Source organism: Penicillium citrinum (genome assembly GCF_028827155.1).
Source record: "Penicillium citrinum strain IBT 23319 chromosome Unknown utg000007l:1.0-2040159.0:1.0-2041076.0, whole genome shotgun sequence".
NCBI classification, from domain to species: Eukaryota; Fungi; Ascomycota; class Eurotiomycetes; order Eurotiales; family Aspergillaceae; genus Penicillium; species Penicillium citrinum.
In genome coordinates, this window is record NW_026622692.1 from 1,432,059 (window position 1) to 1,444,286 (window position 12,228).

Below are 12,228 nucleotides of genomic sequence, written 5' to 3' on the forward strand. Positions count from 1 at the left end.
TATTCATATTGGGATCTTTGGGGCTCGCTGGGTTTGCACAATGTCGCCCCTGCGCGAGATTTCGGACCGTGATCCGGAGGAGTTAACATCCCCACCCTCCTTTGTGCATTTAATGGCTTTGGAACGACTAGAGGACACAGCAGTATCGCATGCAAGCGCACTTGGACCTGAGAAAATTGAAACATTCCGGTCTTTGGCTACACCGTTTCCCCCTGGTGAAGGAACACGCTCGTTTGGAGGCCATGTATATGCTCAGTCCGCTTATGCGGCTTCGAAGACCGTCGGCAAGGGCTTTGTAGTTCATGTCAGTTCTGCTATATGAAATTAGGAAAACTTGAACTGGAAATTTTCGATTCCGGTGCTAATAGTTACTGTAGGATATGACGGGTACATTTATATTGGCTGGTCGACTGGACGTCCCGTATGTATACACTGTTCGACACGTACGGGACGGTTTCATGTACTGCACAAGATCAGTTGATGCTCGGCAGGATGGCAAAATCATGTTCTCGTGTCTCTGTTCGTTCAAGCGTGATGAAAATCAACAAACTTTCCAACATCAGCCTCTACCTGTCCAGAAGCGATATCAGTCTCTACTGGCTGGCAAAAGACCCGAGGACCAGCCTGTCAGTCCAAGTGTTGACGCAGATTGGTGGATTGATGTTGTTCAGCAGGGGAATATAGCCGAGCGCGAATTTCCCGGGCTTGATGTCCGGAAGGTTGACATGGAGAACTACAACAATAAATTTATTCAAGAAGATCCCGGAAAATATCGCCAGTTAACACAATACCGTCTGAAGGGACTGCCAGATGAAGATCCCAACATCACAGTTTCTCAGATGAAGGAGAAAGATCGGGCAGGGGATTACGATAACTTGTATGCATGCGCGCATATGTACTCCAGCGACAGGAACTCTTTACTTTTAATCCCGCGATCACTTGGTATTAAAAATTGGGCAGAGATGGCCAGTCTCACTTTGACTGTGATCATTCACCAACACGGCGATGCCCTAAGGATGATCGACTGGGAAGCAACGCCTGAGCAGAGCTCCGATGTCGCCATGAAATGGTTTATCCAGGAAGGGTGGTCACCTCGATCCGGGGAGAACAGAGCTGTCCATGAGAGCCATCTTTGGGGTCCAGGCGGCACATTAATCGCGACTTCGCTACAGGACAGTCTTCTCCGATTACGAAAGATTGGCCGCTCGGGGAACCTATGATATCCGTGGGTTGGGATTGTTTTGGTTGCATAGTATATAAGCGATTTTCTATCATAGACTTCGGGCCATACACTTGAATACTACTAGACAGATGGCTCTGCTTGCGGACCTCTTGATTATGCCGGGAACTTACTGTTTGGTGGTGCTGTCTAGTAACTAGTTGCAGTTAAAGCGAGTCCTTCGTAGCGTGGTACTGATAACCTTGGGAGCGAATCAGCTTCGGGAACCACAAAAACAAGAAAATCGCAATTTGGACTGGTAGTAGAATAAAAATAAGGCAACAAAAATTAGCCCAAGGCCCCTTACATGCATGGGGTATGGATTGTTCAAGGAAAAACAAAAAGAAATGACAAGAGTGGGATTCGAACCCACGCCCCCTTGCGGAGATCAGGAATTGATGTTAAGGTAGACCTTAACCTGACGCCTTGGACCAACTCGGCCATCTTGCCCGTGCTTATTAATGTTCGAATATTAAAGTAATAAGAGCTCAAAGCTTACAGGAAAGGGATACGTTCCTCTCCACCCTGTGAATTACCATTCAATATTCTAGGTCTAGGTACTCTCAACATGACTACTCGTGTGTCTCGCTTGTGATATTGCAACATCTTACTATAGTATGTAAAAGGGTTTCAAAGGGTCTAAGTCCTAGCATGGGAAACACTTGCAGACTTTCACTTGGGTAGGAATTTCTTGGCCAGATATATAATATATATAGAGTGGATGGCTTGCTTAGCAGGTGAAGGTACACAGGTACCTCCCTGTGTAGGTCTTGTGGAATAGGCGCCAGCATCATTCAATCAAATCGAAAAGTCACCGCAATCCGGGCATCTTTCATGGACCAGGCTACCGATAGAGGCAGAATTCAAATTGAAAAGGGTAATTTGCTAGGAAAACCTGAACTGCTACTGATTAAACACTGGAAGGCCACTGCCCTCCCGTTTCTAGATAACACCTATTATCTCGTAGGCTCTTGGTACTGTGTTCGTTTTATTATCTTGAGTTTCACTACTTCAATACCCTGAGCGTGATCAAATCCACAAGATTAATCAGGGGATGGAGTATGTGCACCGCAGTAGCCGCCACTTTGCAAAAATTAGTCATCCCTATTTTCGGCCACCAGGGAGAAGAATATCTTAAATATCTCAAAAAAGAAGACTGTGTATCTAATTGGTATTATGACCGATGTAAAGGGCTTACACATATCTGGATTTGTGCTAGGTACCACAAATCTCAGAAATGAGAGACGGTAGGACTGCATAGGAACATCAATCTAACATTGGATGATATAGTAATTTGTTATATATTAAATCTCATGAAAAATCCTTGATCTTCTTCTTTATTATTGATATCCCCCCCTTATTTATATTAGTAGCCTCGATAGTCCAATGGTGATAGAAATACTAGGTCCAAGAGCTGAAATAACTAACTAGTATGTACAATATCAAGATTTCGAGACTTGCAGGATACCTAGCTCCCCCCGAGTCCATGCGTCATGTACCACTCATTCAGACCATTGCTTCCTTTCAACACCGCAAGATCCTGTCAAAAAGTAATAGTATTAGCATCATGATCCCAAATGCGCCTATGACCTACCAATGCGGAACAACCCTGTTTATTCCGTGCCAACGGATCCAACCCATGCTGGACGAAAATTTAAAAAGCGTCAGATTTGAGCCATACTTATCAAATATCCAGTCTCTTATGATTTCTCTGGATGCCAGCGTGTGTAGAAGATTCTTGCCGCAGTCATTCACAACATGATAGTCGCTGCCCATTTCCTCGAAGAACCTGATCGTATCCTGAAACCCATTTCCCTCCTCCCTTTCATGAAATTCCCATCTATCCGCCAATTAGATCAATTCTCTCCTTCTCTCCTCTTCGTTTTCTTCAAAAATCGCACGGGCATTCCTTGCCCAGGTAAAGATGGGTGTCTCCCCACTTCCATCTCGACTACTAGTATCACCGCCCATCTTAATTAGTCTCTTAACCCATTTGGACCAGTTGTCATCAGTAATTGCCACAGCTGTATTTAGAGCTGTCTTTCCACTCGGGAAATTCATAAGATGGTAAGCGTCTGCACTCAAAAGAACTTCTCAGCTCATTTACATCGTTTCTGTGCTGCCAGTTGAAACGGAAGAAACCCAGCAGCACTATTTCGTTTGTTGACAAAATATAAACATTCACTGACGAACAAAGATAAGGTTTCTCGCTTCCTATCCTCGTTATATCCGTTAATATCTGCCACCAAAACGTGTAGGGCTGTCGCTCCTTTGTCGTTGACCGCGCGGACGTTAGCACCCCTCTGATAGAGCTCCATGCATCGCATTCTTTCATTTACCTCTTACCATGGGTGATGCCTACAAGCTGCAAGAAATAAGGTGTTTTCTCGAGAATTCCGTGACTCAATCTATGCCTTCAAGGTCGATGAGAAGATTACAAAGGGCAACTTTGTCACTCTTCTGTATCAGGTTATGAAGAATCGTAGTCTACGCACTTGGTTCGTCGTATATGTTGATTGTTTGAAGTGGGTTCGCGCCATACTCAAGTAATACCTTGATCATGGGGATTTGTGGTTGACGGTCAGGGTTGGATAAAGGATACACGGCCGTTTTCAAAGGATATCTGGGGAGAGAGCTGAAAAACATTTTATCTAGACCGTCTTTGGATAGAAGCTTATTACAACCTTTCCCAATGGCCAAGATAGCTTGAATCTTTTCCATTCTATCTCTTTCTTGATTGCCGACAAATGAACAATCGTATGATCAGGGCAATTCGGCTTTCCTCCTGCTTGGACCAATATAATAATCACTTCGGGATCTTCAATGGTATGATCTATGGTCTTCTCTAGATGGTCTAGAGGGGCTGACCTGGTATGTATCAGTGACTATTGATGGACACACGACTGTAAATATGAAATAGTAAAGAGTCTTCCGTGCGCGTCAGAACGTGGCTCATATGCACTGGTCATTCAGTAATGACACAAAATCATCCAGGGCAGAAAGATGTTTAGTCGTGGGTACCATGGCTTTGGTATCTATATTAGTCTTCGGCGGTGGCTAAGCAATGAATCAACTTGGAAGTTTATTCCGAACTCAAAAGTGTTTCCTCCTTCTTAAGAGAATAAAACTATGATTCTCTCTTTTACAAAAATCCCTTTCTGTTTTCCTCACCATCCCACGTCTTCAATAAAGAATAGTCTCTTATTACGACAATGTCCAAATTATCCGGTGCTAGTCCTCCGCAGTACGAATCACTCTATCAAAACAAAGATAATACATTATTACTGTTATTCAGAATGAAAAATCCTTCCGAGAATGGGATCGGAGACTGGAGAATTGGACCCCGAGAGCTGAAAAGTGGATGCGGATTCTACCTCGATACGATTTAAAGTCTCCAAAAAGTTTGGAGTTTGCTCTTCAAGGAGTCAAACTATTTGAAGGATATACACAGGAGTTTGGAGATGCTATAAGCCTCCTCAAGGAGAGAGAATCGCATGGCCATAATGAGCTCTACACTGCTATGAGAAACCTCTGATATCGAACTTGAACAGCTCTATACTTCTTCAAATTCAAATGCAACATCGTATAGACAGACTGAACTGATTTCGAACTCCAATAAAAGAAAAGGTGACCACAACAGCTCGAAAAATAAGTCATCAAGGATACGGAAAGTTTTCGAAAGAATTCAAAAGGCATAAAATCGCCTCGGGGCTCGGTCGGTCTGAGACTCTTGTATATCGACGGCTCCCTCTGGGTGCTTTTTGCCTCTCTCTGAGAATTCTGTTGAGGTTTCATTAAAGAGGGACCAAAGGCAAGTGGGCATTTGCTGCTATGTTACTTTCTGTTATTCTGTGTGCTAGATATCCTCATATAGCAACAGCAAGTTTTGTGTTCGGGTGTATGTATCTTCCTACTGATATTCTATAGTTGCTAAAAAGAAATCTGACGCTGTTATTTATGATGAACTACTACACCATCATAAAATGTATTGTAAACCTCTGGACTCGATACAAACCTGACTTAACCCTTGTATATCTTACTTAATACCTGAATAGTTTTCTGTCTGAACCAAAGTCAACTTTTAGGACTCTGGAGTTGCATAAATGATTACAAGATTCACCCTCGATAGATTTACCAGACTCACTTTCAATGGATCTACAAAACTCACCTTTAATGTAAAAACAAGAATGAGATCTACAAATAGGGACGAAAAGGAAATTCAAGAAAGACAGAGACGTCACTCACGAGCCAGCGCGAAACCAATGTTCGAGAAAACAGAACAGCAATGCAGTATACCAAAAAAAAAAAAATACAGGAAGATAAAAATACAAAAGAAATAAAAATACAGAAAGGAAAACATTCAAAACATTATACAAAATATACCAAAAAATATACCAAAAAATATTGTTCGTCAGATATCCAGTTTTCCCTTCATCCCACCTCGCTGAGGTTCTCGGAGAGAAGCAAAACTGGTCAAACGCCCAGAGGAACGCCTTGGACCCCAGGGGCCTCAATTAGATACCCCAGATCACGTGTCTACCCTATAGAATGACGTTGCGGTCGAGAAGCGGCCGTGCACGGCAATTTCCAATTTGGACCTCAAACAGTCCCGATTCACATCTCACACCGTTTTTAATTACTTGCCTTCCATTTGCTTTGCATATATAGGTGCAGCAATCTGATTATAGAAGGCAGTCGAGCCTTTAATCGCCTTCATGGTAGACCATGGTCGGCGGTGACTCTGTCAAGAAGGGCAAAACGCTCCTATTCGTCTTTATCCACGGCTTCAAGGTATGTCTATCATGAATTCACTTCTTTCTCGCTGGCGAGTATCAAATCTATAGAATTCTGGAAAAACTGACCTTAATCGTAAATAGGGAGATGATGATACCTTTAACAGGTTTCCAGGAGATATCCGTACGCTCCTCGCTACAAATCTCCCTGCTCTGAATATTCAAGTTGCAGTTTACCCGAAGTATGAGACAAAGGGCGAGTTGAAAGAATGTGTTGCGAAACTGAGAGATTGGTAAGTAATTTCCACCTACGTTACATGCATTTCTTTCATCTCATCTCTTCTACAGGCTGCAAGATACCGTGATAGACCTGGAAGTCGCGAACGAGACGCCTTCCCCGACGGTGGACCCTTCAGTCCATGTTATCCTCGTCGGACACTCGATGGGTGGTATTCTCGCAGCAGAAACATTACTTCTCTTAGCTAATGAGCAACCCATTCACGCAAAGCCCCCGGGAACATCTCAATCTATAGATGCACCGCCCATAATCGAGCCTGACACCTTTATGTTTCCCCATATTCAAGGAGTGCTCGCTTTCGATACTCCATTCTTAGGTATCGCCCCAGGAGTCGTTTCTTATGGCGCGGAGGAACATTATCGCAATGCAACGACAGCGTATAATGCATTCAATGAAGTTGCCGGAATTTTTGGCTATGGAAAGAAGAGCGAATCTGCCGGAGCGCCTCCTGCTGCTGAAGCCACAAAGTCGCTTCCTTCTTCGACGGATGCTGCTGCGACTCCTTCCTGGCAACGATGGGGGAAATATGCTATGTATGCTGGTGCTGCTGGTGCCGTTGCTGCCGGTGGTGCCGCCGCTTTGTATTCCCAACGACAGAACTTGTCAGCCGGCGTGAACTGGGTCTCGTCACATCTCGAATTTGTTGGTTGCCTGGCTCGTTCATCGGATCTGCGAAAGCGCCTAGAGAAGCTATCTAACGTGGAGAATGACCGGAGCATTCGATGCGTGAATTTCTTTACTTGCCTCGGAGATGGGGCTTCTTCGCTTGTTCAGAATAACGCGGCTGGAAAGACGTCCTTCAGCCAGAAGATCATTCGATCTAACCACAGGACCTTTTGCACCTTACCCCCCGATGTTGAAAGTGGCGTACAAAATCACCATACCCGTCAACCGGGGTTGTACTGGCACAAAGCTACCAACAACCGGGCCGGTGATGAGGTCAAAGCACATATCAGCATGTTCTCGCCTAAAGAAAACCCAGGATACATGACACTGGTTGGTCAGACCGGCAAACTCGTGATTGAAATGATCGACCGGAGTTGGCGAGATCCTGAAGCAGAGCCTGTTGACGAAGATCAAGGAGGTCCCGGTCAGCACTCTGCGGGCGACGAATCCACAGACAGTGATCTTGTGCTCATTGAGTAAATCACAATTTGACTTTCATTCTGACACGCCAAAATGACCACAAAGTTTTCTATCATCCCCACAATCGTAAAGTTTAACCGCGAAAAGGATCCAGCCGAACACATTCGAAAGTTCTTCTCCACGACTCCGATCAACTACACCCCCTGATCGGCGTTTTTGAACTTACTTTCCTGTCCACGGGTGCCGTAGTGGCCCAGTATCTACATACACCATACAGAGTACTTCCTCCGCCTGGCAACCAGAAAAGAACAGATCTCAGTACGAGGCTACAGTACAGCCAAAATTCGCTGGCCAACGAAAATCCTGTCCGGCCGCAGGATGTATTTTTACTTCCGCTGCATTGCCCCCTTCCTATCAAGGCAGTCTGATCCGCAAGCTAAACCCACTGGTAGCGTACCAAAATGAGGGTGGACCATGGCAGCGGCGATCTTTGCACTTGTTTCAGCCTCTGTTAGTGCCGATCTTCCATATTTTCCAAGGTTGCGAGTGCAATGTTTTGGTGATGTCGTGATGCAAGCTAACGTCAAATGCCGCCAACACTAAGATATACTGACGCGTATGGAGCCAAAAAGAAAAGTCAAACCGGTTTCGCTCTTGGGTGATGTCTCACTTATCTTTAATGGCTCTGGTTTGTGGCGTCGATGGCACATCTCGAAGGATGATTTGAGGGAAACTTCGCCGAGATGGCGCTGCTGAACGCCGATTTGTACGTCTGCTTTACCAATGATGATCAATCAGGAATTATTCCATCCAATAAGATATATAAATATCATAATATTTCATAAAATATCGACAAATAGTATTATTGATAGTTAAGGATAATTCCAACCCTACAGTAGGGTTACCGAAGATCCACAACCATATCGGGGGTTGATTTCAAGTAGTGACCTCTGCTCGGATAAGATCCCAGATCCTTCGGTAGATGAGAAATCCTGTCTAGAATGGCGAGATTTTCATATCATGCCGTCCCACATGCAAAAAAGCTCTCCTGAAGCAGCGCTAAGGCCTAAAGGCCGAAATCAAACGTAACGTGGAAACAAATATCGTCGTATCAATGATCGCATATACAGATAGCAAACGTAAAAGGGCTAGTAATTGTGATGGCCGTACGTTGATTGTCGGTGGTGGTACACACTGCCAGCATATTCCGAATTGTTATCGTGGTAGACAGTCTGTCGTCGATCCTCTTCCGGCAGCAGCTCTTTGACTTCCCAAGTATTAGGCTTCACGCCAACGGAGAATTCCAGATCTTCTTTAGTGATCGAATCCCAGAACTATATTCCGTTAGTTGATTTCTAATTTTAACGTTAGAAAAGCTCTTTGCCGTACCTTGTAGACCATCATCACTGCAAGCAAGTTGCAAAAAGTGGCAAAGAAAATTCCATCTAAGTAATGCTGTACGTTGTTGCAGATAGTGTCACTGAATGCGTAGAGAAGTACCTGGCCAATAATGAAGACCAGAACGCCGAAGCAGATGTGGCCAAGAGGCCAGCGGTCATCCAGGGTATTCGCAACCAGCAATAGTTGCATGACCACATAAACGGCAACTGCAATGGCATTAAACAGATAGAGCACCACAAACAAGCCCACAGTATTCTCGGGCCCCAGGCCACCCCATGACTTGAAGGTCAGCAGAGAGATGACAAAAGTCATAGCAAACATTCCCACGGAAGTCAGCCGAATCAGCCACACCGAAAGTGCGGTACCATCCTCGTACAGCTGGAAGCCCACAAAGCCGTTGACAAGTAGACAGGCACACAAAGCCGATATCAACCCACTTTGAACAGCCACAAAATATGGGAATGGTCCACTTCTTGGAGGGACTACTCCAGCATCAATAATTAACGAACAAATCGTCAATGCCAGAAAGATGTAGAAAAAAGTAATGATTTCTTTGCGACCTATATGCGCGTAGAAAAGTTAGTACAATATTGTCTTCGCAAGCTGGCGATAGAAGTGAAACACACCGACTGCCGTAAACTTAGATCTGATATGCAAGATCATAATTACGGTCATAGCAAGCGCAATGATATGCATAAACGATGCGGCACCTTCAAAAATGATTGTATTGGCAACCTCAATATTCCGGGCATAACAGTTGGAAATGATGCCGGTAGCCCCGGAGATTGACGAAGCCGGGCCCACGAGGGAGCACAAAGGCAACGGCACCTTTGCGCATATTGTATCGAAATCACCGAATCCCATGATGCCTTGATGGTGATGTCGTCGTCGAGCAGTGCGACAACAAACAGAACGTTTTCCTGTTGCGGTTGGCGGTCACAGACTGGGCAGGCGGCTCGTCTCCACAACGACGAGGGTGGAAACAGTGGAGAGAACGAGTGATGATTTAGGAGGGGCTCGAAGTGTACTGTAAATGCTGATATCTTTTTGCTCCCACCGGTATATCGGATTGTGGGCAAATTCTCGATAGAAACGAGAGTGTGGACCAAAATAAGGTCCCTGAGAACCGTCAGAAACTTCTCATGAAAGGCGCCTCCATGTCTCGCGGCGAGGGGGACAAATTGATCACGGGGCCTTCTGTGCCACGGCAGAACTATTTTCCGCTTCCTTTCCTGATCTAGACTAGCCTTTCCCCGGTATCACGTGATTCGGCTCCGAGCTCGGCCCGCAACGGGTTATTCAACGATTGGACCGACCATCGGGTAGTAACTGATGGTACCTGATCTAGGGTATCTGATCTCATTCAACGACCCCCGACTACTAACTATATCTACCATCATAAGATCTATGGCACAATCACCCATGATTCTGGGGCCCTGATCTCAGAATGCAGTTACCTCGGGTCCGTGCTGCCTCGGCGTAGTCTCCATCTCTGCCATGAAAAATACCTGTGACCTGAGACCATACCCGAGGCGGAGTCACCGGCAAGCTACATGAGACTATCTTTTCTACTGGGTCCACATTCCGATAAACTTGGGGGCTTCGAATGGAACCAGAATCACACTCCGTGTGGTTCGGTGCACGCGATAGGAACTAAATCATCTCGCAGCACCACTTAAGACAAAGGCAATGGAACCACCAGCTCGTGGCATTCCGAGGTTTCTCCCGTTAGCTTTCCACAGAAAAAGGTAAATATATTATGAAAAAAAAAACACAGAAGAAAAAAAATAATTAAAAAAAGAGAGGGAAAAATTTTGCGATGGTGGGTAACCCCGTCCTTGAGACGTCACTTGCGTCGCACCATCTCGTGTCACTCGTTTGCTTGAACATACAATGCTCCAGTCAATCCATTGATTTCATTGAAACGGTCCAATCCCCTTGGGGTGTTCTTCTAGCGCGTAATTTGACTTGCGTGAAGATCCCCCCCTGGTTAATCGAGAATCCACCTCGGCTCCAACCTCCGCGACGCAACCCCAATGGTTGACGGGCCTCTTCCGAACGAACACCGAAAAAACCCTTTCGAGTACCGGAACCATTTCGTCACGCAGTGGACCTTCTACCACGACGAAACGGCCTGGTGACCAGCCCATCCAGGAAGGAGAAGGACTAAATAATTCAACAACATCGCCTGGAAGTCAAGATTGATGAGCTCCACACGGAGTACGGAGTACTAGCAGGTAAACGGGAGCCTATTATTGTAAAGAAACGTTTTTTATTGTTATTTCTTTTTCTGGTTCCGAGATGGAGAGTGCCGAGCAAAGCTCAAACATGGCGAACCTTGTTTTGATTCGCGGAGTCGCAGACGCGGTACAGACAAGACTTCGCCAGACACAAGGATCGCAAACTGAATTTAGTCTACTATGTATATCCATCGACGCTACTACCCTGAACGACCCTAATTAGTGGCTCAAATTGGCAGTCTACATCTCTTGCCGTGCCAAAGTACTTTGGCAAAGTAACCTTGCCTACTGCTATCCTTGCCTTTCAACACTTCAATCTAACCCGATTCTTAGCTTGAATTGACCACGTAGTGCTTTTAATCCTGTTCTTGCCGCCTCGAGGATCATTGCAATTACAATGATGCCATCAAAACAATAATGGGGCCAGCCATCGGAAATACTTTCGGAAGAGGTTTCAACGGTGAGACAGAGGCTCAGGTCGAAGATCCATAATTTCCTCGCCTTTGTTCATGTTGGTTTTTACCATTTTTTCTTTTGTATATTTCTCATTAATTCTATGCTTTTCTGTCTATTTTGTGATTTACTATGTATGTATTGCCTCTCGTGGCAATTCGACCAGACCCAATGGTTTGATCTGAATGCCCAACGCGTCATGAACCCAGCCAGGTTGCCCAACTCCCATGGGCCATTGTTACAGTTCATTGTCACAGGATGACCTAAACGAGTAACCTATGCTCGCATGATGTCTCTTTGTTATTGTTACGAAGAAGAAGCTGGGTTGTGCAAGAAACCTCCGATGAACGTAGTCCTAAAGTGAACATTCCCCGGTAGTGTTGTGACTTGTGACTCCTGCATAAGCATCCTGACTAGCCCCACGTGTGAGTGGAAGAAGCATCAACGGCTGCGAGGAACCGATGTCGATCTCCCATCTACCCGATCAGCAATATCCCGCAGTGATGGGGTCAGGTCATCGGAAGGGGGCCATGGACTCATCGTATGGGATGAGGATAGGAGGAAGGGGGCAAGGCAGGGGGGGGGGGGGGCTGATCCCTGATAGTTTTGGAATAATCTCCGCTTTGTATCCTTGGGCATACTCTCAACGGTCTTCTACAAATCAAAGTCATAAGGAAAATTTTTTAAATTTCTGTTTTTTTTTTAAATTTCTTTATTTATTAATATTATAATCTACTTTTTGCTGCAGGACCCGCTTGGCGACTAGGATAGTTAAGGGGTGGTACAGTAGACAGGGAT

General features: G+C 45.2%; 3 protein-coding genes across 3 annotated transcripts; 2 read left to right on the plus strand and 1 right to left on the minus strand.

The window, feature by feature from the left end:
• Positions 1-40: 40 nt before the first annotated feature.
• N7469_008207 (acyl-CoA thioesterase) lies at positions 41-1,220 on the plus strand (the record flags this gene model as incomplete). Its single annotated transcript, XM_056647125.1, has 2 exons — positions 41-304; positions 378-1,220. 2 exons carry the CDS (start codon positions 41-43, stop codon positions 1,218-1,220), a joined length of 1,107 nt encoding a protein of 368 aa, XP_056498676.1.
• Positions 1,221-5,944: 4,724 nt separating this feature from the next.
• N7469_008208 (esterase/lipase family protein) lies at positions 5,945-7,396 on the plus strand (the record flags this gene model as incomplete). The annotated part of the gene is made up of 3 exons (XM_056647126.1): positions 5,945-6,010; positions 6,097-6,245; positions 6,301-7,396. The coding sequence occupies 3 exons, from the start codon at positions 5,945-5,947 to the stop codon at positions 7,394-7,396; spliced, it is 1,311 nt and encodes a 436-aa protein (XP_056498677.1).
• A 1,005-nt stretch (positions 7,397-8,401) lies between these two features.
• Positions 8,402-9,601, minus strand: N7469_008209 (chitin synthase export chaperone; the record flags this gene model as incomplete). The annotated part of the gene is made up of 3 exons (XM_056647127.1): positions 8,402-8,670; positions 8,726-9,297; positions 9,364-9,601. 3 exons carry the CDS (start codon positions 9,599-9,601, stop codon positions 8,485-8,487), a joined length of 996 nt encoding a protein of 331 aa, XP_056498678.1. The 3' UTR covers positions 8,402-8,484.
• Positions 9,602-12,228: the final 2,627 nt, after the last annotated feature.